This window comes from Cladosporium halotolerans (assembly GCF_011745625.1).
Source record: "Cladosporium halotolerans strain TM138-S3 chromosome Unknown Sca5, whole genome shotgun sequence".
Classification (NCBI taxonomy): domain Eukaryota; kingdom Fungi; phylum Ascomycota; class Dothideomycetes; order Cladosporiales; family Cladosporiaceae; genus Cladosporium; species Cladosporium halotolerans.
The window spans coordinates 318,804-343,229 of NW_027191456.1; the positions used below are offsets into that span (position 1 = coordinate 318,804).

The 24,426-nt window shown below is 54.7% G+C and overlaps 9 protein-coding genes across 9 annotated transcripts; 4 read left to right on the forward strand and 5 right to left on the reverse strand.

Moving 5' to 3' along the window:
* Positions 1-9: 9 nt before the first annotated feature.
* On the reverse strand, positions 10-1,752 carry WHR41_02007 (uncharacterized protein). Its single transcript, XM_069370613.1, has 3 exons — positions 1,344-1,752; positions 1,067-1,279; positions 10-1,003 (listed from the first exon to the last, which is right to left on the reverse strand). Exons 1-3 carry the CDS (start codon positions 1,381-1,383, stop codon positions 330-332), a joined length of 927 nt encoding a protein of 308 aa, XP_069232349.1. The 5' UTR covers positions 1,384-1,752; the 3' UTR covers positions 10-329.
* A 678-nt stretch (positions 1,753-2,430) lies between these two features.
* On the forward strand, positions 2,431-6,974 carry WHR41_02008 (uncharacterized protein). Its single transcript, XM_069370614.1, has 3 exons — positions 2,431-2,763; positions 3,319-6,698; positions 6,769-6,974. The coding sequence occupies exons 2-3, from the start codon at positions 3,326-3,328 to the stop codon at positions 6,789-6,791; spliced, it is 3,396 nt and encodes a 1,131-aa protein (XP_069232344.1). The 5' UTR covers positions 2,431-2,763; positions 3,319-3,325; the 3' UTR covers positions 6,792-6,974.
* Positions 6,975-7,142: 168 nt separating this feature from the next.
* Positions 7,143-8,657, reverse strand: WHR41_02009 (uncharacterized protein; the record flags this gene model as incomplete). The annotated part of the gene is made up of 1 exon (XM_069370615.1): positions 7,143-8,657. One exon carries the CDS (start codon positions 8,655-8,657, stop codon positions 7,143-7,145), a length of 1,515 nt encoding a protein of 504 aa, XP_069232345.1.
* A 1,502-nt stretch (positions 8,658-10,159) lies between these two features.
* On the reverse strand, positions 10,160-11,047 carry WHR41_02010 (uncharacterized protein; the record flags this gene model as incomplete). Its single annotated transcript, XM_069370616.1, has 1 exon — positions 10,160-11,047. One exon carries the CDS (start codon positions 11,045-11,047, stop codon positions 10,160-10,162), a length of 888 nt encoding a protein of 295 aa, XP_069232125.1.
* A 481-nt stretch (positions 11,048-11,528) lies between these two features.
* WHR41_02011 (uncharacterized protein) lies at positions 11,529-12,851 on the reverse strand (the record flags this gene model as incomplete). The annotated part of the gene is made up of 1 exon (XM_069370617.1): positions 11,529-12,851. The coding sequence occupies one exon, from the start codon at positions 12,849-12,851 to the stop codon at positions 11,529-11,531; it is 1,323 nt and encodes a 440-aa protein (XP_069232124.1).
* An 858-nt stretch (positions 12,852-13,709) lies between these two features.
* On the forward strand, positions 13,710-14,557 carry WHR41_02012 (uncharacterized protein; the record flags this gene model as incomplete). The annotated part of the gene is made up of 2 exons (XM_069370618.1): positions 13,710-14,398; positions 14,462-14,557. The coding sequence occupies exons 1-2, from the start codon at positions 14,033-14,035 to the stop codon at positions 14,555-14,557; spliced, it is 462 nt and encodes a 153-aa protein (XP_069232304.1). The 5' UTR covers positions 13,710-14,032.
* Positions 14,558-15,534: 977 nt separating this feature from the next.
* WHR41_02013 (uncharacterized protein) lies at positions 15,535-17,376 on the forward strand (the record flags this gene model as incomplete). Its single annotated transcript, XM_069370619.1, has 5 exons — positions 15,535-15,810; positions 15,910-16,244; positions 16,313-16,587; positions 16,686-16,897; positions 16,954-17,376. 5 exons carry the CDS (start codon positions 15,535-15,537, stop codon positions 17,293-17,295), a joined length of 1,440 nt encoding a protein of 479 aa, XP_069232303.1. The 3' UTR covers positions 17,296-17,376.
* A 171-nt stretch (positions 17,377-17,547) lies between these two features.
* On the reverse strand, positions 17,548-18,562 carry WHR41_02014 (mitochondrial 54S ribosomal protein uL16m). The gene is made up of 2 exons (XM_069370620.1): positions 18,377-18,562; positions 17,548-18,324 (listed from the first exon to the last, which is right to left on the reverse strand). The coding sequence occupies exons 1-2, from the start codon at positions 18,465-18,467 to the stop codon at positions 17,669-17,671; spliced, it is 747 nt and encodes a 248-aa protein (XP_069232123.1). The 5' UTR covers positions 18,468-18,562; the 3' UTR covers positions 17,548-17,668.
* Positions 18,563-18,724: 162 nt separating this feature from the next.
* WHR41_02015 (uncharacterized protein) lies at positions 18,725-22,680 on the forward strand. Its single transcript, XM_069370621.1, has 3 exons — positions 18,725-21,728; positions 21,790-22,395; positions 22,465-22,680. The coding sequence occupies exons 1-2, from the start codon at positions 18,817-18,819 to the stop codon at positions 22,130-22,132; spliced, it is 3,255 nt and encodes a 1,084-aa protein (XP_069232122.1). The 5' UTR covers positions 18,725-18,816; the 3' UTR covers positions 22,133-22,395; positions 22,465-22,680.
* Positions 22,681-24,426: the final 1,746 nt, after the last annotated feature.

Consider the following 24,426-nt stretch of genomic DNA (forward strand, 5'->3'; position numbering starts at 1 on the left):
GGTTCTGGGTTTGTGGTTGGTGTGGCTCAGCGATCTGGCCTTTTTATGATATTATGACTACTACTACTATGGCATAGATGGAGGTGCTCGCATGCTAATTGTATTCGATGCTGGAGTTTTTACCTCTCAAGGATATACAACGCCGAGGCAATGTCTGTCCCTGGGAAACTGGTTCCGGTAGGTGTGGACAAGTACACCGACGGGTGTTTCGCGGCGCGTTTGGTTTTCGAGACTCAGGACCCCACTCGCAATGTCTCGAGCCACTGGCGATCCGTATCTCCAGCGAAACGAGATCAACCATCTTCTCTGATCTCCCCTTCACAGCCTCTTCACCAGATGCCAGGCACCATCGCGAACCTCTTCTTCTTGTACTTGCCGCCCAGCTCCTTCCTGTATCTGCGCTCCTTCTTCTTGGCCCAAATAGCCATCTGGCCGACCGCCAGCGCGATGAATATCGCCGTGCTCCAATGCCTGTTGACCAACAAAATCGCAACCCACGCAATGCTCTCGAAAAGGTAGTTCGGGCAAGTCACCCAGTCAAAGCCGAGGCCACGGGGAATGCCGCGCTCGGTGCTCCCGGGAGCGCGCAGCGAGCGGAGCGTGAGGTGTGTGGAGAGGTTGCAGAGCTCGCCAATGATGTAGAGCGCGACGGCGACGTAGGTCAGGGCTGGCGAGGCGTCGGACGAGGCGGTCGGGGAGTTGGGGCTGTAGGTGAAGTATGCGATCAGGACGCCGGAGAAGAGCCAGTAGTGGGCGGAGTTCTTGAAGATGTTGGTGTACGGCATGGTTGCGAGGGAGAAGCGGTGGACGAAGATCGTCTCGAGCTCGCGCTTGAGGAAGTGAAGCGTGATCATCCAGAACGAGATCGTCTGGAGAGAAGAGGGGCCGGGGTTGAAGGTCGGGAGAGTGTAAATGTACGGTCGGAGGTAGTAGAAAATTGGGTGGATGAGGAGCGGTCCGAGGTACTCGATGATGAAGACGGTGCGCCAGGCGATTTGGGGACCTGGAGGTAGCGGTTAGGTGCCATGATCGAGACGCGTGATCGGTATGGAGTCGGCAGGCCTACCTAGGTCCTTGACCTGGATAACATCTCCATCCTGCAGCTCGGTGCTTGCAACCGTCACGGACTTGTCATTCGGAATAGCCGTTCCCTTGCCCTGCGTAATTCGAAGACGGTGGACGGAGGACTTCGAGTCGGCGGCAATGCGCTGGTACAGGTCGGCCGTACTACCCTGAATGTAAATCTTGGTCTCCTTCGGCAGGCCCGGGATGGGTTTGCCTGTAGGTGCAGATTAGACCGGTGTGTTCAGGCTAAGCAGGGTATATTTATTGGGACGTCATACCGCGCGGCTGTACCTTGAGAGTCACCGGCTTGGAGGCCATGGCTGAAGGCTAGTGGTGGGATGCGGTAGCAGGGTCGGCGAGGCTGAGGTTGTGCCGAGTTGGTGTTGCTCGCGCACAGCGCTGAGCGAGGACAGCTGTGAAGTGGGGCCTGCGCAGGAGACTGGACGAAGCGGCCTCGCGAGAGCCCAGGCTGAAGACCAGACTTCCGAGCGTGTACCTTATGCTGCGCGAATGTCACTGGTGGTAGATATTGCTGTTACAGTATTGCTGTTACAGATTATGGCCTGCGACGTCCCATCAAAAGCAGCGGTGTGCTGTTCCCTGCGTCCGGCATCTTCGCGCTGAGGTGAGCAGACGAGCTGAACATGTTCAAGTGCCGGCGGCCGGCCGACTCCGCCAACACGCACGCGAGTGCTGTTCAACGCGGCATCGAAGATCTGAGGCAATACACATACCTCACACGACGACACATACCCCTCCAGCCTGCGCACACGAGCGACGAGGATGCGGAATGCTTCAGGTCGTGCGCATTGCATCGGCGACAGCAGGCGTGGTCCCATCGTCGCCGCGCAGCTACAGCTGCCTTCGCCTGGCCTCGCCTTGCTTCGTGGATGGATGTTGGGTACCTCGATAATAAACCACGAGTCGGCTGACCGTCTCGCCCAAGGCCATTGGCTTCGCTACCATACCGAACGCGCTGGCTGCTGCCACGGACAGCAGCTCCGTGCGGCGTGGCAGCAATAGTCTAATCGCCTACGTGTGCAAGCAGCAATAGCCTGACCGTCTTGCGTGCACCGCAACAACCCCGTGCGTCTGCCGTCGAGTGTCGGCACGCCGGCAGGCACCACGCTTGCATGGAGCTGCTCCCTCAGCCCTGGTGCTAATGCACACCGGCAGCCTTCCACCACCTTCTCACGGCCGCCCCGTGTCTCCGGCGCAGCTTCGCTCAGCCACTGCCGTCTCCAGACCCCCACCGGCCGCTGAGGCCTGCGTTCCAATGCGCAGACTCTTCGCCTCGTTCTTCGCCTGTCACCCTTGCCTGGCCGACTGGTCATGCCACCGTGCGTGCCCTTTCCAGGCCTCCCAAAGCGGGACCGGCGCGTTGCGACGCCAGCCTGCCGCCCGTGACTGGTCGAAGCGACTTCAGCTGCGGCTGGCTGATATGCGAGCCGAGCCCTGAGGAGCTGCCTTACTGCGGCGTCCTTTGTCGCCTTGGGGTGGAATGTTGCGACTACAAGAGCCTGGCCTCCCGCCAGTCAAGAATCGAAGGTTTGTCATTGTCATTCCCCGTGTCACATTTCTACTCCCAGTGTATTGTTTGGTTAGAGTTTCTTGCCATTGAGTATCTACCTCTACCTGCCTTCAACTACTTGAACCTCAGACGACTATACGCAGCATCTACATTCCATTTTTGAAATAGTAAGTCGCTGTTTCTTCAATCCAATCTTCCGTCAGTGAGGAAGCCACATACCTGCCGGGCTGCAAGAGAACCAGCCTTTTCGTCCCACGTGGCAACCACGACAGACTCGCTTCATTTGTTCTGGTCGGGTCATGGAACATCGACGGGCCACTTCCTCGACAGTCGTACGTCGACACGTCATCCCCAATCGGCACCATCATGAATCATGTGTCGCATCACGCGCTGCGTAACGCACCACCAAACAAGCCGCGCGCACCGTGGCTGGATCAGCTACAAGAGCAATGGCACGCCACCAAGCATGTCTTCGGGCACGGCTCCAACCGAATGGAACCTAGAGACGAGAGCTCAATGACAAGCCACGATGCCCCCGACAGCGGCAGTCAGCTGCTCAGTTTGCAGGAAGCTTTGCTGAGGACAAAGGAAGCTGCGCCGGCGGCCGACGAGGCGTCCGGGCCTCGCCGTGGTGAAAGACGAGTTGGCGGTCCATGGATATACAAGTCTTTTAGAGTCTTCGTACGCAATGTAAAGAGCACGTCGCTAACGCCCTTGTCTAGATCCAGTATGGCCAACCAGTCTTCTAATGTCAATGGCAACATCCATGAGCAGCCAGACGATGGCCTTTCGAAGCTGGCAGAGCTGAAGCAAACAATTGGTGCTTCGGTGCAAAATCTGAGGAATCTGCTCAAGGCCATCAAAGATCCGCTGCCCACGGATACCGGTGACGGTACAGCACTGCCTGAACAGCAGCATTACGACAGCGTTGGCGAGAAATTTGCAACGGTCATCAAAGATGCGACGACCGCTGGGTTTGGAGACTTGTCGAAGTTGGTCGCAGCCGCTGGTGGGTTGCACAAGGGCAAGCCGATTGACGACAAGAAGTACCTCATGGAATACATCATCCAAGTTGCAGCGAAGATTCCGGACGACTTCGTCAGCCAGAAGATCACAGACCATCTGATCACCACGCTCTGGGAGGACTTGAGCCATCCCCCGGAGACCCTCATGGGCGATGAATTCGAATTCAGACAGCCTGATGGAAGGAATAATTGCTACCAGAACCCAACCATCGGTGCAGCAGGCATGCCCTATGCTCGCACAGTGAAGCCAAAGACGTTGCAGCCAGGCCATATGCCAGACCCTGGTGTCCTGTTCGACACTCTCATGGCTCGTAGTGAGCCCAAGCCTCACCCCAACAAGATTTCGAGCATGCTCTTCTACCTCGCGTCGATCATCATTCACGATTGCTTCAAGACAAATCACGCCGACTATAGAATCTCCGACACTTCCTCGTACCTGGATCTTGCGCCACTCTACGGCAGCAACTGGCACGACCAGAAGCGAATGAGGACTTTCAAGGATGGCAAGATCAAGCCCGATTGCTTCTCAGAGACTCGTCTTCTCTCATTTCCGCCGGGTGTCGGTTGTCTTCTGATCATGTTCAACCGTTACCACAACTACGCTGCTGAACAACTTGCAGCAATCAACGAGAACGGTCGCTTCACGCCAAGCGACAAGACCGTCAACCGCTATGGAGAGGAAGGCCTCAACAAGCGTGATGACGATCTCTTCCAGACGGCCCGTCTAATCACCTGTGGAATTTACGTCAACATCATCTTGGTGGACTATGTCCGAACCATCCTCAACTTGAACCGCACCGATTCAAACTGGCAACTCAACCCAAGGAAGGAAATCAAAGACGGCCCGCCTGAAGCAAAGGGCAACCAGGTCTCTGCTGAATTCAACTTGGTGTACCGCTGGCACGCTTCGATCTCGAAGCGTGACGAGGATTGGACGGAAGCTCTGTCTGCACAGATGTGGGCCGGCAAGAACATGTCCGAAGTTCCACAGTACGAGATCATGAAGACACTGTCGAAGACTGAGCAGCACCTGCAGTCTCTGGAACCTGATGAGAGACCTTTCCCAGCCCTGAAGAATGAAACCATGACTCGCATTCAGGAGGGTCCCTACAAGGGTTGCTTCAAGGATGACGAGATCGCGGAGTTCCTGACATCGAGCATCGAAGACTGCGCCAACGCGATGGGCCCGCAGCAAGTGCCTGTCTGCCTCCGTGCAGTTGAGATTCTCGGTATCCAGCAGGCTAGGACATGGCAGCTTGGAACCTTGAACGAGCTTCGTGAGCATTTCGGCTTGCAGCGACACCAGAAGTTCAGTGACATCACGGAGAATGCCGAAGTCGCTGAGGCTCTGAAGCACCTCTACGATACACCCGATAATGTCGAGCTGTATCCCGGTCTTGTGGTCGAGGACGCCAAGGATCCTATGTTCCCCGGCTCTGGCCTCTGTCCGTCTTACACGACATCCCGTGGTGTGCTTTCAGACGCCACGGCCCTTGTGCGTGGCGACCGCTTCTACACGACGGCTTACACTGCAGCCAACTACACCAACTGGGGCATGCAGGAATGCTCTTCTGACCCCACGATCGACAATGGCTGCATCATGTACAAGCTCTTCCTGAGAACACTGCCTCACAACTACGACCCGGCATCCGTCTACGCGCACTACCCAATGACGGTTCCCAAAGAAATGGAGGCAGTGCTCAAGGATCTGAAGAAAGACCACAAGTACAATTTTGAGCGTCCGACGCCAATTCCGAGACCCGAAATGATCTTCACCTACGATGCAGCCACCAAGATCATGAACGACCAGGAGACGTTCAAGGTAACATGGGGCAAGGCTATGGAGTTCTTGATGGGCCCAGAAGCGAAGGACTTCATGCTTGCGGGCGACAACCAACCCAATGCCGAATCGAGAAAGCTCATGGAGAACGCACTTTATCAAGGTGCTTCATCTCGGGTGATTCCCAGCGGTGACGAGAAATGGCTCAAAGAGGTCAGACAATTCTACGAAGACATCACCGACAAGCTGCTCAAGCAGAAGAGCTACAAACTCGGCAAGATGAACCAAGTGGATCTCGTCCGAGACGTTGGCAATCTCGCCCACGTTCACTTCTCCGCTGAGTTGTTCAATCTGCCTCTCAAGACCGAAGACCATCCTACGGGCATCTTCACGGAGAAGCAACTCTACCTGATCATGTCTGCGATCTTCATCTGCATCTTCTTCGACGTCGACCCGGCCAAGTCCTTCCCACTCCGTGAGAAGGCTCGCGACGTCGTTCAGCAGCTGGGCGAGATCGTCAAGCTCCAGGTCGGCGCCATCAAGACTGGAGGTTCCATCGTCGAGAAAGTGCTCACAGCCATTCGCCCGACCTCCAATGCAACTCTGAAAGACTACGGCGTGCACATGATCTCGCACTTGCTAAAGAAAGACCCCAACGTCGACTCCCTCGTCTGGGGCAACATCATGCAGACAGCCGGCTCCATGGTCGCGCCGCAGGGCCAGCTCCTCGCCCAGACCCTCGACTACATCTTCACGGAGGGCAAGCAACACATACCCACTCTCCAACAACTCGCCAAATCCGACGCTCCCGAAGACTTCGACAAGCTCACCCACTACTTCATGGAATTCTCCCGCCTCGCGGGCGAAACCGCCCTCTTCCGCCGCGTCGCGAAGCCCACAACCGTCCAAGACGGCTCCCGCAGCCACGACCTGAAAGAAGGCGACGTAATCGTCATCAACCTCAAAGCCACCTCGCGCGACCCCCTCGCCTTCCCCAACCCGGACGCCGTCGACCCCACCCGCGACCTCGAGTCGTACATCCACCTCGGCCACGGCCCGCACCAGTGCCTCGGCCTGCCCTTCGTCCGCGTCTCGTGCACGACGATGCTGCGCAAGATCTTCCAGCTCGACAACATCCGGCCCGCGATGGTCAGCGTCGGCAGGCAGAACGTCGAGAGCTCGGTCAAGAAGCTCGTCAAGGAGTTCGAGCCCGGCGACAGCAAGGTGCTGCCGGAGAGCTGGCACTTTCACGTTTATTTGATGGAGGACTGGGATATGTTCTTCCCGTTCCCGACGAGTGAGTTGATTCCTCTCCTCTTGACGAAGTGACGTTTGGTTGACTGTGCTGACTTTTTACGTTTTTGCAGGTCTCAAGGTGAATTGGGATTGAAGGAACTCTGGAAATTGGGCGTTGGGAAAGTGTTTCAAGGTCAATGGTGTTTGTGCTTAGTGCAAGATTGCTTACGATGTATGATGAAATGATGTTCCGATTCAATCAACGAGTGCGCTTCATGAAGCTCGTCTGATGTTGAACAAGTCCAAGCTGTCAGATTCCCAGATTTTCACCGGCGTCCGTGGTTAGTTCATTACATTTCAAAATGATTTACAGTTATCAGCGCATGCACATTTAGATACTCTACGCGGTAATTAGCCTCCAAGGTCACAACAAAGCGCGCTTCTCTCACATCAAGTTCTCCTCTTCCTGTCCATTTTGCAAACTTTGAAACAATGTATTCCTCGCCTATCTCAATTCAATCTTGACCTCCTTCTTGGTCGTCCTCGCAGTCTGGAACTCATCGAACCAAGACTTCTTCTCATCTGCGAAGGGGTTGTACTGTGCGTAAGGGTTTTCAAGCTCCACTCGTTCTTCCTGGAACTCACCATACTCCTCTTCGTCGTCCGAAGTCTCTCCGATCTCTTCAACCACAAAGTTCGTGCCGGTTGCAGGGCCAAAGCCGTATGGGAACCATTTAGCCGCTGCAGCTTGCAGAGCCTCCTTTTTTGCCTGCTTGGCTCCTGGGCTGTTGTCGGGCTCACTTTTGGCTTCCGGTTCCGGTTTTGACTTCTGTTGCGCCGGAAACGATGACCCTTGTGCATTCGCTATCGCATCGAAGTACCGTCTTGCCAAGTCGGAGCCGTAATCGAGGTGCAGCACGTAGCAGGGGATGATCTGAGCAGAATCGAAGACGATGTACTCGTTCTGATCCCAGTTGACGTGCGAATCCGCTTGATCATGCATAAGCCCAGTCTTGCGTCGCGCCTGGTCACGAGAGACTCTGAATGGCCTACCCATGAGCGTTGCGCAAACGACCATACGCAGTCCTGGCACATCAGCGGGATTGCGCCAGCCGCGCTCACCATTCGAGCAATCGCGCGCATACGTCGATGCAAACTCAATCGAAGGGCTAGAGTAGATCCCAACCCCGAAAGACGCACCGCAAAGGGTCTCGTTCTCCTTATTGGTTTTTCCAATCCTCTGTCCAGGCACGACGAAACCATATCGAACAATCGAGTGCATGAACTGGCGCGGAGCGCCGTGGAAGGTGACTCTCGGCGTGGACAGAATGTTCGCCAGGTCTTCCACGCTGTTGTGGCTTTTAGGGTGGAGCAGCCTTGTGTTGACACATTGCCTCAATTCTCCTGCGCTCAAAGTGGCGAGATGGTTGCGCATCTCCATCCTCTTGCGGGTAAATTTGGCGACCAGGTCGTTGCGAAACACGGCCTCAACGTGCAGGACGCGCAGGTAACGAGGCAGGTCGGCGAGGATGTTGGATATGCTCTTGCCGAGTAGGAACTTTGCGGTGTCGTTCACTGTGAGCAGGTTGACACCATGCGGGTTGGACAGGACGGATTGCCAATCACCCAAAGTCGCGTCCCAGCCGGCATTCTGCTCCGATTGAGAGTTCTTAGACTTTGACGACGGTTTCTGTTGAGATCTCGACCAGTCCTGGATGTGCCAAAGCGCCTCCTCGGCCATCTGCAACAGCATCACGCCGAAACCGATCCCTGAACAGGTCGATCCCTTACGTGCTGCTGTGAGGATGTCCCGAAGTGCCACTCGGAGCGGATCGAGTCGTTTCCGAGGCATAGTGTCGCTATTCGCCGCCACAGATATCCCTTTGTGGATTCTTACCTTGACAATCAGACCTCTGAGCTTGATGTCACAGCCTCCTTGGCCTATCTTCCAATCAATGTCAGGTGGCATGTGCGTCTTCAGAAGGTTGTTGACATCCTCAAAGAGTAATCTGAACGCCATGTTTGTGAGTGAGAATTTTCGTTTGATCAAGTTTCTGTGCTCTTGGGCGTAGATGTGTCTTTTTCGACCACCAGGATCAACTTCGACTTTGCTTGATGCTCTCTCTTCCTCGGCATCTCGAGTCGGGGAGAGGTGCAAGATATACTTGTCGGTGGCCTTCGTGATTTGTGCTCTTTGTTCAGGTATCGTTCATGACAATAGCTTTGATATGGCTTGTCGCGCTTGCAAAATCTATGTGTTCAACGGCATAGACTGGAATCCTTTGTTGCCAACAAAGAAGTCTTCATCCACGCTCCGCGCTATAGGCCTCTGGAACGCCGTATTGGTGACCAGTTGTCGTAGCGGAAATGTGCTGTTATTGAGGTGTCCCGCCACGATACTGGCTCATGGAGCGGCTGTCCTCCGCGTGCCGAGTACGGGCCCGGTATCGTCAGAGCTGGCGATGTCTTTGCTGATTTGGTTTGTAAACATCTCATGGCTAGGAAATCCATGTCAGTTACAGGTCACTGCGCATAGCGGTGTCCCAATAAGGGGTCCCGGTGTTTGGGACTCGCAGTCTTCAATGGCTTGCTTCAATGGCTTGCTTAAGTCTCGTCACATACTTTTTCTCGATATAGGTAGTGAAAGAGCATTCGCGGCCTCAGCCCTCGTTCGTATCTCGCCTCACTCTCCATCACTAAATTGCTTTCTGGTTCCTGGCCGCGCCGAAGATTGAGAGGTTTTCGAAGACTGCGTGCAGTCAGATGAGATCCTTTCATTCGTCCTTGCTAGTCAAATCTGATCAATAAGGACATTGATTAGCCCATCTACAATGTTACAAACCTCCCGGTACTTGTGCAGAATGATTGTCATTTTGACGAATGCTACGTCTGTGCCGAGTATTGCTGGTTCTAATGTCGCATATGAAGTACTAACGAAGGATGCTGATCCCATGAAAGCATGCCATGATATAGAGTACAGTCATATTTGGCCCTGACCGTCCTTGCGATCTGCAACGACCTTCTGACGTTAATCAATATGATATCTAGCCTCGTTGCAGTGTATTGAAAATATACAGATAATTGTTTCCGAATACGTACGGTGAAATGATGTTACAACTCAATGACCGCGCTTTGTGAAGTTAGTCGGAATTATGTGACTATCCACCAGCCTTCGCCTTACCTGATAGATTTAACATTATACGATAGAAAATATTTTCTTCCAAAGCACATACGACCACAGGTCAGTGAAAACTGGGCATCCCGTCCGCTCTGCCATACATAAGCACTGAACCGGGCGACTAGTACTAGAGTGGGTGACCATCTGGGAATCCCGCCTGTTGTATGTTTTTGCTTTTTGTTATTGCTCACGACTATATAATTTTCCCATGACGCAGCAAGCTCCCTTCGAGTACTCGTAATTTGATCCAGATCCTCTAAGATTCTAAGTAAAATTCTTTGGTTGAAGAGTAACAAGGCAACTCCTCCGACATTCATACATTCCATGCAACCCCCACAACCCCCTCAAATCTTCGCCTTGGCCACCTGCTTCGCATCCGCCCTCCACCCACTCAACGTCGACCCGCCATCAATCTCAAACGCATTGCCCGTCACGTGCGCCGCACCCTTGCTCGAGATGAACAGCACCAGGCCCGCGAAATCCTCCGGCTTGCCCACCCGACCGCTCGGCTGGCCCGAACTCAGCGTGTCGGAGAACTTGTCCATGCCAAAGGCCGTCATGCGGCTGGGAAAGACGCCCGGGCAGACGGCGTTGACCGTCACGTGCTGCGGCATCAGCTTCGACGCCTGCATCTTGCTCAGGTGGATGCAGGCGGCCTTGCTGGGCCCGTAGGAGAAAGTGCCGTGGCCGGGCGCGGAGAGCCCGCCCTCGGGGCCCGCCGTCACGTCGACGGTCGACACGCCGGCCATGGAGGCGATGTTGATGACGCGCGAGGGGTTCTTGGCCGTGGCGTCTTTGGTCAGCAGGTCGTGCAGGTGCGCCGTCGTGTAGAACATGGCCTTGACGTTGAGCGCGTAGATCTTGTCCCAGCCGGACTCCGGGAAGTCGTCGTAGGGCGCGCCCCAGGTGGCGCCGGAGTTGTTGAGCAGGACCGTCAGGCGGTCGGTGAGCTTGCGCACGTCGGCGCAAAGCGCCAGGCAGCCGGCCTTGTCCTTGAGGTCCGCCACGACGTAGTCGCAGCGCCCGGGGCCGAGCGAGTTCAGGCGCGCGGCCGTCTTCTCGAGCTCGGGTTTCTTGCGGCTGGCGATGATGACGCGCGCGCCGTTCTGGATGAAGGCCTGCGCGGCCATCTCGCCGAGTCCCGTGGCGCCGCCAGTTACGAGGACGACATGGTTTTTGAAGCTGAAGAGGTTGGAGACTGTGAGGTCTGCGGCTGATGAGGCGTGTGCCATTGTGGCTGATGCTGTGCTCTGGTAAGGTTGGTGCAGTACGAAGTGCTCTAGGGACAGAATATGCTGGTGGTTACAGATGATTACGATGTCTATGCCGAATGATATTCAATCACAGAGATGTATTGCGGTAGGCTTGGGCGGAGTCTTTGGTGCTGTGATGTGATGATGCCGAGGGGAGCTCAGAACGTGCCGAGGTTCAGCTGGGACGTGATCAACATCCCTGTTCGTTCATTGTCCTGCTATGCGCAGCAGTCCTCTATTTCCACGACCGAGAGGATGCAAATGAATATGCGCACGATGATTTTAGCCTGGCGTTAAAGCCATTCTTGTGAGGAGGCAGTCGCAGAAATGCCTGCACGCAAAACTTCATCTGAAACTAGCGTTTGCCACCCACCTAATGATTGTTCAAAAGACTATATCAACACGCTGAATCATGAATCGCTAAAGCCAGTTGAATGCTCGCTTGATGAGATACCATTAATCAATTCATCGACTCCGGAGTCAACAGCGATTCCTTCTCCGCAAGAACTCGTGATAGCCTCACCGTCTCATCAACAGCCGGACCCCGACACCACCACTGCTCCACACCCTGTGCAAATCTACACCAAAATCGCAAGACTTTCAGAGCTCGCACATCCAGTTTCTCCAGCAGTTGTACGAATTCCTCAGGCATGCGTCCAATGAAGACCATCAGTGACCCGATCTTACTGCTGTCGACCGTCATCCGCGAGAGCTTGTCCAAATGCACTAGAGGAGTGGCATAAGGGTTTCCGTCGTCTTCGGTAGACGCTGCTGTGACGCCACACTCTCCTCGCAAGATCTCAATCTCGTGATGAGCCGCTTTGTTGGGTTGCGGTGGTTCTGGCAAAGGTCCAGTCTGTGGCGAGAAAGCGCCCGATTCAATGAACACCGGGAGCCATAGACTTTTCGTGAGATGTGGTCGAAGAACGTTGGTCCGCTGCAGGATAGGGATACCTTTCATCAGCCTCAGCCATGCGAAATCGCTGTCTTTCGAGTCTGGTTCATCGTTTCGGCGCTTGTAGTGGAATGCGAGCATGGCGTGCAGATAGCAGCAAGCGAATAAGGCGTCTGCATTGTCGCCAGACACCGAGTTGCCCAGCGAAGCAGCGAAGCCAGTGAGCGAGAGACCGTAGTGCAGAGAGGCAGCGATGCGGTACTTTTCCTCATTCGGGTGGATAGCATGAAGGTGCGACGCGGAAAACGCGATAATGCCATGAAGGAGAAAAGGATTGGTCACAGCAAGGGTGAGAGCCCATGTTTGGAGGACACGCTGGCACTCAGGAGAGCCGGCCCAGGAGGGCGGGTGGCCGTCGGTGAAGTGGTCTAGTATTTGTGCGGCGTGTTGACTATGATAGGTGTCGCTCGGGGAGTTTCTTGGAATCTTGACCTGCTCCAAGTAGGCGAGGACGCGAGTTTTGGCTTCCAGGTTGCTGAAGGGCTCAGGCGGTGGCTGCTCAGGTGGCGGCTTAGAGCCCGTTGTCGCTTGCTGCGGTGCTGCAGCGCTGGATTGCTGCTCGGTGGCGCCAGAATTTGCATGAGAGACATCGGACGCCTCTACACGAGAAGCCCCTGCAGCATTGGGTGGTCGTTGGCTGTAAATGCAGTCCACGCCTTTGTCACGACACTGCCCACAGGCAGGAATGACTTCATCGCATTTGATTCTTCGCTTTTTACACGCAATGCATCCTAGCCTCGATTTGGTGTGCGTGCGACGGGGACTGGAGCGCGTGCGTGGCGCATCCTGAACCTGGGCCAGGTCCGGCCTCTCGAAGATGAAGCTCATGCTCTATACAGTATCTGGAGGTTGCGCCACCGCCTTCCTGCACGCCGATCCCGAGCTGCGCTTGGGCCCGTGGCAATGTTGCAGATATGAGGAGTCACAAGTGGGAGGGCTAGAGTCGCAGGCAGCCTTCCATGCCGCAAAGAGCGGCATATCCAGAAAGGTGCACAGACACGCAGCTTACAATTGCTAGGGCATCTGCCTTCCCGGTGGGTGATGGCGATTGGAGTTCGAGCCAGCGAAGAGCTGCCATCTCCTCGGCCTGCCCCACACCTGCGCCAGGGCCGGCAGCGTTTTTGCCTGACGGCCTGCTGCATGCTGTAGGGTACCGTCGAGGTCCTGAGTGAAATGGACCTCAACATATCCTTGTGTACTCTGCACTGTGTGCGATGTATCCTGCACAACTCTGTCTTCCGGTCCATCCTAAGCTTATTGGCGGCAACTCTAATCTATTGTGGTCACCCTGCACTGCAGGGCGGGCACGAATTTGGGCAGTTCGTGCCGAAGAGCCCGTGTTCACTTGCCCTTCGTCTCTCCTGCGAAATGTGAGCCGCGAGATATCTTTGTTCTCTGCGCTCTGACCTACACGTCCTCATATATACTCTTGTGATGAGCTTTCTTTAGACGACGGCCCTGCCTGGTAGCCAGGGAGCGAGCAGGTCGAAAGATTCCGACAGGAGCCGATCCTCGTGACTGCTTGCGAGTCATTGCACCTCGCCGCATACGAGCTGCGCATCTATTTTGCTACTGCAGCTCGGAGGCCGACTAGCATTGTCGCCTCGTGACACCTGGCAGAAGCAATCGATTCGCATGTATGAGGCAAGCTAGATATAGTAGGCGAGTCCCTTGCTCAGTCTCCTGCGGAGGCATGGTCCTTGCTCGGTCATACCAGGACGTCATGCTTACCTTTCTTGTTGTCGTCGCTTCACCATGGCAGGCCTCTAGTCTCGTATCGCATGATGCTACGGTACCGTAGATCACGATGTAGCTAACACGAGGAAGGCAGCTTTCACGCCGGACACGAAATGGTCAGACTCTAGCTCTTCCGCGACCTAGCTGGCGGAGAGGCGGTGGTAGGTATAAAGCCATATTCCCTCTCATCGCCATTCCAGATCCTCATTCTCATACTTCACGGTTGTTTCAAAACGTCCATCTGATATCGTCGTGCTCCAAACCTCGCCATCATGCATTTCACGACCTCTGCCCTCTCCGCCCTCGCCCTTTTGCTGCCTATGACCCAAGCCGTCACCCTCTCATATGACCCAGGCTACTCCGACGCCTCTCGCTCCCTCAATGTCGTGTCCTGTTCCGACGGATCGAACGGCCTCATCACCCGCTACGGTTGGACGACTCAAGGCCAGATTCCTCGCTTCCCATACATTGGGGGCAGCTCCGACGTTGCGGGCTGGAACTCGCCCTCCTGCGGCCAATGCTATCAGGTCGAATACGCCAAGACCGGCAAGAAGGTCTTCGTTCTGGCGGTTGATCACGCGGCTCAGGGTCTCAATGTGGCTCAGAAGGCTATGGATGATTTGACTAACGGGCAGGCGGTGAGTTGATCGTAGCGTCACTGCTCCTGCGTTTTGAACACCAACTGACTTTGTCGTGATTAGGTTGCTTTGGGACGCATTGATGTGAAGACGACGAAGGTTGGATGGCAGAACTGCGGGCTGCCTCATGCGAAGAGGGAACTCGAGTTTGATGCTTGAAGCGACGCAGAAGACTGAGGCACGGTGCTATTGAGGCTATTCTCAAGACCTTCTACCCTGTACATACTTCGTTCTAATGACGCTGACTGTATACACGTTCAGTCCAACTGAATATTCGGGAATATTCTCCTTTGGTGTAACCTGGTCCGCGACCACAACGCTCGACGTCGAAGTTGATGGAAGACCCATCACAGAACAGTAACTCAAAACCAGCAACCAGCACACCAATGTCTTTACCACACTACACTGTAAGCCGTTGAAAATATTGAGCCTCGTCTCAAATCACGAACCGCCATCACAAGTGGCAGAGCGACGATTCCGTCTTCGGCGCTTGCAGCGGTGGGGTTAACAGGGTTAGGGTTGGGGTAAGCGGAGCGAAGGTCCCGACTGTGTCTCGAAAACAACATGCAGGCTCCACAAGACGCAGAAGTGTCCAGGCCGGCCCAAATTGCGTCGTTGAGCGCCACACGTCCATCCCTAAATCACCGTGAAGCGGTGTATACCTCCCGTGTCACACAAACACGCTGCAAGCGTCAGCTTACCTGCGCCCAATCCAAGCTGCTGGATTGTCAGCAACAGCCACATCGCAGCATGCGGGCCTGAAGACATGGACAAATATCACCTCATGGGACCATGGACAGAGGGACTATCACGGAAGTGGGCATTGCCTGGGGTTCATGCGCGTCACTGCACCTCGCAATGACCCGAGAGCTGGTAAACCCAGCATATCACGCTGTGCGATAGATCCCAAGACTCACGATTACCCTGATCTTGTGTTCGGGTAGTAACAGTATGGCTTGTTCAGCTTCGTATTTATCCATGACTTCAGCTGCGGATGCGCTGAGGTCTCAAACGCGAGTTGCATCTCAGCTGAGGGACGATGTCTGGTATAAATCGCCGGCAGCTTCTTCCCTCGGAGGATAAAAGTCCCTTCATACAATCACAAACTGCTCGATAGACTCCTCAAAAGCTTCACAATGGCGCCTGCTCTAGACTTCAACAACATCCAGGGAGACATCCTCCTCGACGGTCTCCCCAAGCGTGTGGAGTCCTTCTTCTTTTTCCAGATCGTCGACGGCCGTGTCAAAGATTTCTGTCGCAGCCTGAAGCAAGTCGCCAATGAGATTTCTCATGTCGACAATACTGCCCAGCTTCGTCAGGAAATCAGCGACCACAAGGCCGCGAGGAAGGATGGCTCGCTTGTTGAGATGGCTGGAGCCAACATCGCATTCTCGTGGAAGGGCCTTCAGAAGGTGAGTTGAATCAGGTTTAATACCCTTACGATGTGCCTCTCTACTCTCACCAATACGGATGACCTTCTATTATGCAGAGTGCGCTAATGGTATCAACAGATGTCCACCGTCCTCGCGAAGGATATCGGCAGCCCGGGCGAAAAAGACTTCCAAGACGGCATGAAAGCGCACGCCGTGGGCAATGAGGCGAACCCCAGTATCATTGGCGATCCAATCAAGCCAGGTACTAATGAGCCGGACTGGGAACAGCCTTTCATGAAACCAGAAGTTCTTCACGGAGTCATCTTGGTCACGGGAAACGATGACGCCCACGTCAAGCAGAAGCTCGACAGCATCAAGAAGCTGTTCCAGTTCGGCACTGCGTCCGCTTCGGTGAAGGAACTCGTCACGATCTCGGGCAAAGTACGTCCTGAGCCAAACAAGGGCCATGAACAGTAAGCCAGACCTCTTCCAAGTTGAGTAGTATTTTCCTAGAAGGTCCATATTGACCAGAGCCCGTCAGCTTCGGATTCAACGACGGCATATCGCAGCCCGCCATCGATGGCGTCGACAAAGCTCCACAGGGCCAGGATACCATCGACCAAGGCGTCATCCTCTGTAACAGAGGTTCGAACGCTGGCCAGCACCCGGCATGGATGACGGATGGCAGTTTCCTCGCCTTCCGCAAGCTGCAACAAAACGTCCCTGAGTTCAACAAGTTCCTTGTGGATGCCTCGAACAGCTTGGGCACTTGGTCCGGTCAGCTGGGAGCCAGGCTGATCGGCCGCTGGCCGTCAGGTGAGTACGATCGCCTCCCTCGTTTGCTCGGAAACGCGGAAAGAGACTGTCCAAGTGTGCCAACGTTGACGAATCCAATTGTTCTGACATGACACCAGGATGTCCGGTCCAAAGCTCACCCGACTTCGACGACAAAGGCATCGCCGCGGATCCGAATCGCAACAACGACTTCCACTTCGACCGTGCGTCTCAGGTGGCCTGCCCGCTGGCCGCACATATCCGCAAGACCAACCCGCGTGAGGATCTCGGTCCCAGAGGACCGAACGGCGTCGTCAACCAGTTCCGCATTCTCCGTCGCGGCATTCCCTACGTGGGTTCACTCACTTCGAGCCCCTTTGAATTGTTCGCTGACATCTACACCTATAGGGCAACGAAGTCTCCGCCGACCCGAACGGCAAGCGCGGCCTGCTTTTCGTCTGCTACCAGAGCACCATCTCCAAGGGTTTCGCGTTCCTGCAGGGCCAGTGGGCGAACGATCGTGACTTCCTCAGCCCGGGGACCGGTTTTGACGCTGTTCTCGGCCAGCTCAGCAAGAGCGAGCAGGTCGACGTGACAGGCATGTTCCCGCAAGATGCCAAGAGAGCAGTCAAGTTAAATGCAGTCAATGCTTTCGTTGTGCCTAAGGGTGGCGAGTATTTCTTCTCGCCTTCGATGGGAGCGCTGAGGGGCATTTTGGCGGAGGTCAAGGAGGCCAAGGCAGAGTTGTAAAGAGATGACCGGTCTACCTTATGTTTTCGACATCCGATGATATTTCGATCGCAAAGTAAGCAGTTTCGCTCATTACTGCCATCCAATGCGCCCTGTGTTCGTTTGGTCAGAATTCGTTTGCAAAGGGTGCCAGCTTCGTCGCACTGCGATATCGATCATGGCGAAGCATCCAGTGACCCTGAAGGATGCTGCCATGACTAGGCTCGATTAAATGGTGAAATCGATCGTCTTCTGATACCTGGCGATTCTAAATGTCTTGAAAGTATTTCATGTATACATTTGATGCTATGCCCAGAGCCGCAAAATGCAGAGTCTCAGCATCAACAGTCCGCTATACGTACAAATCTATTGCCACAGCACATCTCGTCAAATCTTACACGGGCGTTGTGCCGCTGATCCTCTCGGCGGTTGCAGCACCATTTGGCGCAGGCGGCATCGGCACCTCCTTTCTTGCCCTCCTCAAGCTCTCCTCAGTGACACCGTTTCCAAGCTTCGTAATGCCCATGACCGGAGGGTCGCCTTTCTTCACAAATTCATACTGCCCAGGCAACTTGTTCCCCGCCAACCTGAACGCATCCCTGATAACCTGCTCGTGCACGTCGCCCTTGACCTCGAACAGGATCTTGCTCACGGCCGGCCGGCACGCCCAGTAGTCGAAGCTGCCTTTACCCTTACCCATACGCTGATCGTTTCCGGAGGTGTAGACGCCGATGTTGGCGGACACGCGGTGGTAGAGGCGGTACTTCATGCCACGCAGGCGCTTCTTGATGGTCTCGTCGGCGATCTTGAGCTGCTGCGCGGAGATTCGGCGGTCGTGGTCCTTCAGTCTGATGCCGTAGTCGCCCCACACGAGTGTTGTGCCGCGTGTGCTGCCGCCGGTCGGAACGCGAGGTCGGCCTTTGCGCGATTTGCAGGATTCGCCGGCTTTGGGAGCGAGCCAGTCGAGGCTCCTAGGTGTGGAAGAGAAGGCGCGGGTGGGTTGTGAGGGTGTGGATTCGAGCGTGAGCGATCGCAGTGCAGAAGAGAGGCCTGAGGTACTTATTAGCTTGTGCCTACTGATCGGACGGAAGTGTTCGCATACAGCATGGTCTGCTTGTGAAGGAGAGGAGGGAGGATTGCGCCGTCGTCGCAGCGCGCCTGGCTGCCATGGTCGATATACGACCCTCGTGCATATGCGGTATATCGCAGGAAGATTCCAATCGAGTTTTTCTCCAAAGACAACAGCAATTCGCCGAGCTGCTTCACTTGTCGTTCACTTCCGCCCGCCGGTCCATCTCGACGTTCGATGTTCCTTCGCGGAGGTTCAAGCGGCCAGATCGGCGGCTCGGCGCGCTCGTCCTAGCGCGACTCGTTCGGCAGGCAGCTCACGTCGTCACGTCACGACGCGTTCTTAATTGAAGCGCTGAAACGCCCGCGGCTTAACAGTACCTGAGCACCATTGCTGCCTGTATGGGCGGTTCGTGACCCCGCCGATCACCGTACAACATCATCGCCAATTGAGTGTCTTTGAGCAACGCCAAAATGCCTTCAGACATTAGGTCGTTTTTTGGCGGCAAGCCTGCGGGTGCGCCTGCTGAACCAGCCAAGCCTAAGGAGAGCAAAGAACCCAAAAAGCGCGGTAGAGGGAGGAAAGTCGTAGACGACGACGAGGATGACGAGCCGACTCCGAAGAAGAGCACTCCCAAGAAGGCAGCCTCGAGAAAGCAACCTGAGCCAGAACCCGTCCTCGAGGAGACCACCGCCGACGACTTCTTTGGCAAGGGAAACAAGCCTAAGCGCAGCGAGCCCGTCCGACCGAAACCGAAAGGCAAACCCGTAGAAGAAGAGAAGCCGAGACCTACCAAAGCAGGTGCAAAGAAGGATACACCGAACGGAAGGGCTTCGACAAGAAAGAAGACTACTACAAGCTATGCCGATCTGGATGCGGACGACTTCCCGGACGACGACATGGAAGAGGATGCGGACGATGTGTTCAAGTCTGGTGCAAAGACTGGCCGCAAGATGGACGATGCATACGAAGAGGGCACAGGCGATGAGGACGACGAGCCCGTTCAACGAAAAAGGGCGGAGCGAAACGGCAAACAAAAGGTGCTCAGAGGCCATGACCAGAATGACGCCGACGAAGACGTGGAGATGAAGGATACAAATCCTGACGACGACTTTGTCGTTCCGGACGATGACGAGGAGATTGTGGAAGATAAGCCGGCGAAAAAGACAACAGCGGCAGCTGCGAAGAAACGGAAGGCTCCCGTTGATGACGAAGATGACGATGATCTGGAGATCGAAGAATCAAAGCCGAAGAAGCGCGCATCTCCTGTGAAAAAATCCACACCAGCGAAAAAGCAGAAGAAGGACGACCCGCCAAAGACAAGCGCTTCGATGCAAGCCATATTCGACAGCATCCCCACGATCGAGCCACCACCCCCTCCCGGAAAGTCTGGCGATGATGATGGCAAGAAGAAGTTCCAGTATGGCCAGCACAAGAACTCAGAGGCGCCAGCAGGCGCGATCGATCCATCGGAGTTCCCGACTGGTGAGGACAATTGCCTGGCTGGCCTTAGCTTTGTCTTCACTGGACAGTTGTCGACACTCGGTCGCGATCAGGGATCAGCATTGGTGAAGCAGTATGGCGGCAAGGTCATGAGTGCGCCCTCGAAAAAGACCAGCTATGTCATACTGGGCGAGGATGCTGGCCCGAAGAAGCTGGAAACCATCAAAGCCCACAATCTCAAAGTCATCAACGAGCAGGGTCTGTTCGAGCTAATCAGGAGACTTCCTGCCAACGGCGGAGACTCTGCAGCAGCGGAGGAGCAGGCGAAGAAGCTCAAGAAAGAGGAAGAGAACATCCGCAAGGCAGCAGAAGAGATCGAGCAGCAAGAACGGGCGAAAATGGCCGCCGCAAAGCCCAGACCTCAGGTGAACGGATCTGCACCAGCGTCGCAATCTTCTGACAAGGGCAAGGCGGCGGCGCAAGACCCGTCAAATCAGCTGTGGACAGTACGCTATGCGCCACAGTCTTTGAACCAGATTTGCGGCAACAAGGCTCAGGTTGAGAAGCTTGGTCGTTGGCTTCGCGCGTTTCCGAAGAACCAACGCACCAAGTTCAGGATGCCGGGAGCGGATGGCAGCGGTACTTTCAGGGCTGTCATGATTCACGGTCCACCCGGTATCGGCAAGACTACAGCAGCGCATCTGGTGGCGAAGCTCGAGGGATATGACATTGTTGAATCCAATGCCTCGGACACTCGCTCAAAGAAGCTTATTGAGAGCAGTCTGAAGGGCGTGCTGAGCACAACGTCGCTGATGGGTTATTTCTCTGCCGGTGCCGATCAAGTCGAAGCCAGCAAGAAGAAGCTTGTGCTCATCATGGATGAGGTTGACGGTCTGTCTGCTGGTGACCGTGGCGGTGTTGGCGCCATTGCAGCCGTTGCGAAGAAATCACAGATTCCGATGATTCTCATTTGCAACGAGCGCAAGCAACCGAAGATGAAGCCTTTCGACTTTGTCACGTACGATCTGGGCTTCCGTCGCCCAACCACCGACATGATCCGCAGCCGCATCAGCACGATCGCCTTCCGCGAGGGCCTCAAGATGCCTCCAAACGTTATGAACGCTTTGATCGAAGGCACGGGAGCCGACATTCGACAGGTCATCAACATGATCAGCACTTCGAAGCTTGATACTGACAAGATGAGCTTCGAAGAAGGAAAAGATATGTCAAAGGCCTGGGAGAAGCACATCGTTCTTAAGCCCTGGGATATGGTGGGCAAGATTCTCAACGGATCCATGTTTAACCCGGCTGCGAAGTCAACGCTGAACGATAAGCAAGAGCTATACTTCAACGACCATGATTTTGCGCCTCTCATGTTGCAAGAAAACTACCTTGGCACCAACCCTGTGCGTTCGGGTAAACACAACGCCGAGCCCAAGAAGAAGAAGCTTGCCAACCTCGATTTGATCTCCAAGGCCGCCGACTCCATTAGTGATGGAGATCTGGTTGACCGCATGATCCACGGCTCTCAGCAGCAATGGTCACTGATGCCGGCGCACGCCATGTTCTCGTTCGTGCGCCCAGCTTCATTCGTCTACGGGTCCATGGCAGGCAACCAGACCCGCTTCACATCTTGGATGGGCAAGAACAGCACCCAAGGCAAATTGATGAGAATGATCAAGGAGATCCAAGGCCATATGCGCCTGCGGACGAGTGGCGATCGTTTCGAGATCCGTCAGACCTACCTGCCTTTGCTCTTCGATCGTCTTATCAAGAGGTTGCAAGTAGAAGGCAAAGAGGCGGTGCCGGAGATCATCGAGCTCATGGATGAGTATTTCCTGACAAAGGACGATTGGGATGCGATATTGGAGTTGGGTGTTGGCGATGCCGACATGGATAAGATCAAGATTGAGACCCAGGCCAAGGCGACCTTCACCAGGGTGTGAGTACCACCTTCACGTTCGACTTTTGATGTCATTAACTCGTACTGACTTTCCACACAGCTACAATCAGCAATCGCATCCTCTCCCCTTCATCAAGTCCTCTCAGGTCGTTGCACCCAAGAAAGGCGCCACGAAGGAGAAGCCCGACCTCGAAGAAGCCCTCGAGGAGTCCGAAGAGGAAGGCGCAGACGACGCAGACGTCAAAGAAGAAGACGATGGCGATAACGACCTCTCGAAAGACAAGTATGTCAAAGCGCCGAAGAAGAAAAAGGCGCCCGCTGCAAAGGGTAAGGGTAAAGGCAAGAAGGCTGCTGCGGCAGATGACGACGAGGATGACGAGGACGTCAAGCCGGCCAAGGGAAAGGGTAAGGCTGCAGCTGGCAAGGGGAAGGCCAAGAAGTAGGTTCGCGGCTTGCAAATGTCGGGTGGGATTGTCGAAATGAGCATTGTGCATTCGAGCAGGTTTAACAGAAGCGCCTGAGCTGCAGGGAGGAGTCACTAATGAGGGAAGATCAAGTGTCCTTTGGGGCGCGGGGAGCATGTACTACACGCAATGCATCCGCATCGGTATTGCAAAGATACGAATTCAGTACGGAACACTGGTTCTTCACGGCATATTTCCGAGGAAATGCTTCACCATGATAGAGTTTTGTCACAATGGAAAAAGTAAGGCACAAGGCACGATGATATGTCTCGAAAACAAATTGCTGTTAACTCAAGCTAAATATTGCACAGATGGAGAACTCAAGACGGACTGGCAAAGAAAGCATAATCATGTAAAATTGCCGCGTTCATCTGATCGTTTAGATATCCGACCGTTCGTCCAGTCGTTTCTTCGTCGAAACGTTCACTCGTTTGTTCCGAGCCAAGGTCCTCGTAGTCGTAGATCTCCACCTCACGTACGCGCTCGACCTGCCAACATATCCCGACGCAAAGAGAACAGTTGGATCGAGATCAAGCTCCTCCCGAGCTTCTCGCAGTGCTCGCGACCGCCCTGCTACTTGTCAGCAGCTTCCTTGGCGATCCGCTGCTTCTCGGCATGGGCAATGCCCCTGCGGATCAAGAAGCGGGTGACGGCGGCGTTCGCAGCACTTTCACTCGGTTTTCTCTGCCAGCGGTGAAGCTGGCATTGCGGCTCAGTCGATTCGATCAAGCCCTCTGTGGATGGAGGGCCTTGGTACATCCCTGTACCGGGGCGCTTCTCTGGGCCGTCCTTCATGACTGGACAGCTGCGGGAAGCGCTGGCGTTGTTGCCGCCGTTCTGTGCCATGAATTGGTTGGGCTCGATGTTGGTTGTTGTTGTTTCTTTTTGTTTAATCGATCAAGAAGATTGTTCGAAGTAATCTTTGTTTTTCGCGAGACGATGCAAACGTAAAGGCCGTAAAAGGCGTACTCATGATGTGTATATAAGCTGTTGTCGCATTACAATGTGTTTGTGCCCCAACACCCATAGGTGTTGGGCTTTGCCTTCACCATACGAATGTGAAGGGTCGTTGTCAATGCCGTTGTATATACGCAGACGCACTCCAATACGGGTCCAGCCTGAAAGCTATAGGTCTCCAGGGGGAGGTCTAGACCTCGCGGAATGCAGATCTGAGCAGAGAGTGAATCCATGCATGCGCTGTGGCTATGCCGTTGTGTATGTGCGCTGTAGAGTGAAGTCAGAATGGCTTTCAAGAGTTTCGGTGGCTTTGTTCGGCTGAGAGAGAAGTGAGACGTAGACAGACAAAGGAAGTCGAGCTGCAGGATGGACTGGTGCAAGGAGTGTCTATGCGAATCCTCATGTTGGCCTCATTGGCCGCGATACCATTGCATTCAAGTGACACATGTTGAATCGAACATTGTTGATGTGCGTCTCGTACAGCTCGGGATCATGCCTGCTTATGTGGGTGAGGTTAAGATGCATAATGGTTGATTGCTTTGTTGAAGTGTAGGTTACGAGCCTTGCCAGCCCGCTGAGACTTTCCAGCTGGCTCGCCGGACAAAGGAATGTGAGATCAGATGGACCGTGGAGTGCACATCGGCTGTGGGCTATCCCAGCGGACGGAAAGAATAGATTGTCTCGTTGCTCAGAAATGACACGACCAAAAGACAATGTAGGCGGACGCTCGTATTCTTCGATCTATTGTCACACCACCGACATTTACAAAACCGTGGTCAATCATCTCATAGTGACGGAGTAAGAAAAGCGCAAAGAGTCAACCAACATGAATCGAGCCTCATACGCGCACGGCATCCAGGACCTGGCAAGAATACACCAACGCGACGTCAGTAGCAGATGTAAACATCAGCACAAAATAGGCAAGGCCCCACCCAGACCTGCAATATACCCACGGACTTGCGTCCGGAATGATATATTACAATAACATACCCTGGTCAACCGACAGTCGTCGGAGTCGTGCTCGCGTGAGTAGCTGTCTGCCCTTCATATCAGATCATAATTAGGGCAACAACACCTCACCTCACCTCTCACCAAATCCACCACCACTCCGGTCCGCCCGCAATCGCGTCTCGCACACATCTCCGACGCCATCACCAAATCCCATCAAACGCGACGATCGCGCGGGAAAGTGTATGAAGGCCAGCTAGCCGCCCAACGGGCAACCCGAAAGGCAAACGAACCCCAAAACGGCAATCCAGAAACGAAGCAAGTGATTATTGAGTGGGTGGGCTCCATCGGCCCCGACTCTCCGCTCC

Coding starts and splice junctions, on each gene's coding strand:
- WHR41_02008 (XM_069370614.1), top strand. CDS start 3,326: ATGGCCAACCAGTCTTCTAATGTCAATGGCAACATCCATGAGCAGCCA. Junction 6,699..6,768: donor GTTCTTCCCGTTCCCGACGA/GTGAGTTGATTC, acceptor ACGTTTTTGCAG/GTCTCAAGGTGAATTGGGAT.
- WHR41_02015 (XM_069370621.1), top strand. CDS start 18,817: ATGCCTTCAGACATTAGGTCGTTTTTTGGCGGCAAGCCTGCGGGTGCG. Junction 21,729..21,789: donor AAGGCGACCTTCACCAGGGT/GTGAGTACCACC, acceptor CTTTCCACACAG/CTACAATCAGCAATCGCATC.
- WHR41_02007 (XM_069370613.1), bottom strand. CDS start 1,383: ATGGCCTCCAAGCCGGTGACTCTCAAGGTACAGCCGCGCG. Junction 1,280..1,343: donor TCTCAAGGTACAGCCGCGCG/GTATGACGTCCC, acceptor CTGCACCTACAG/GCAAACCCATCCCGGGCCTG. Junction 1,004..1,066: donor TATCCAGGTCAAGGACCTAG/GTAGGCCTGCCG, acceptor CGCTACCTCCAG/GTCCCCAAATCGCCTGGCGC.
- WHR41_02014 (XM_069370620.1), bottom strand. CDS start 18,467: ATGCACGAGGGTCGTATATCGACCATGGCAGCCAGGCGCGCTGCGACG. Junction 18,325..18,376: donor CTTCACAAGCAGACCATGCT/GTATGCGAACAC, acceptor TAAGTACCTCAG/GCCTCTCTTCTGCACTGCGA.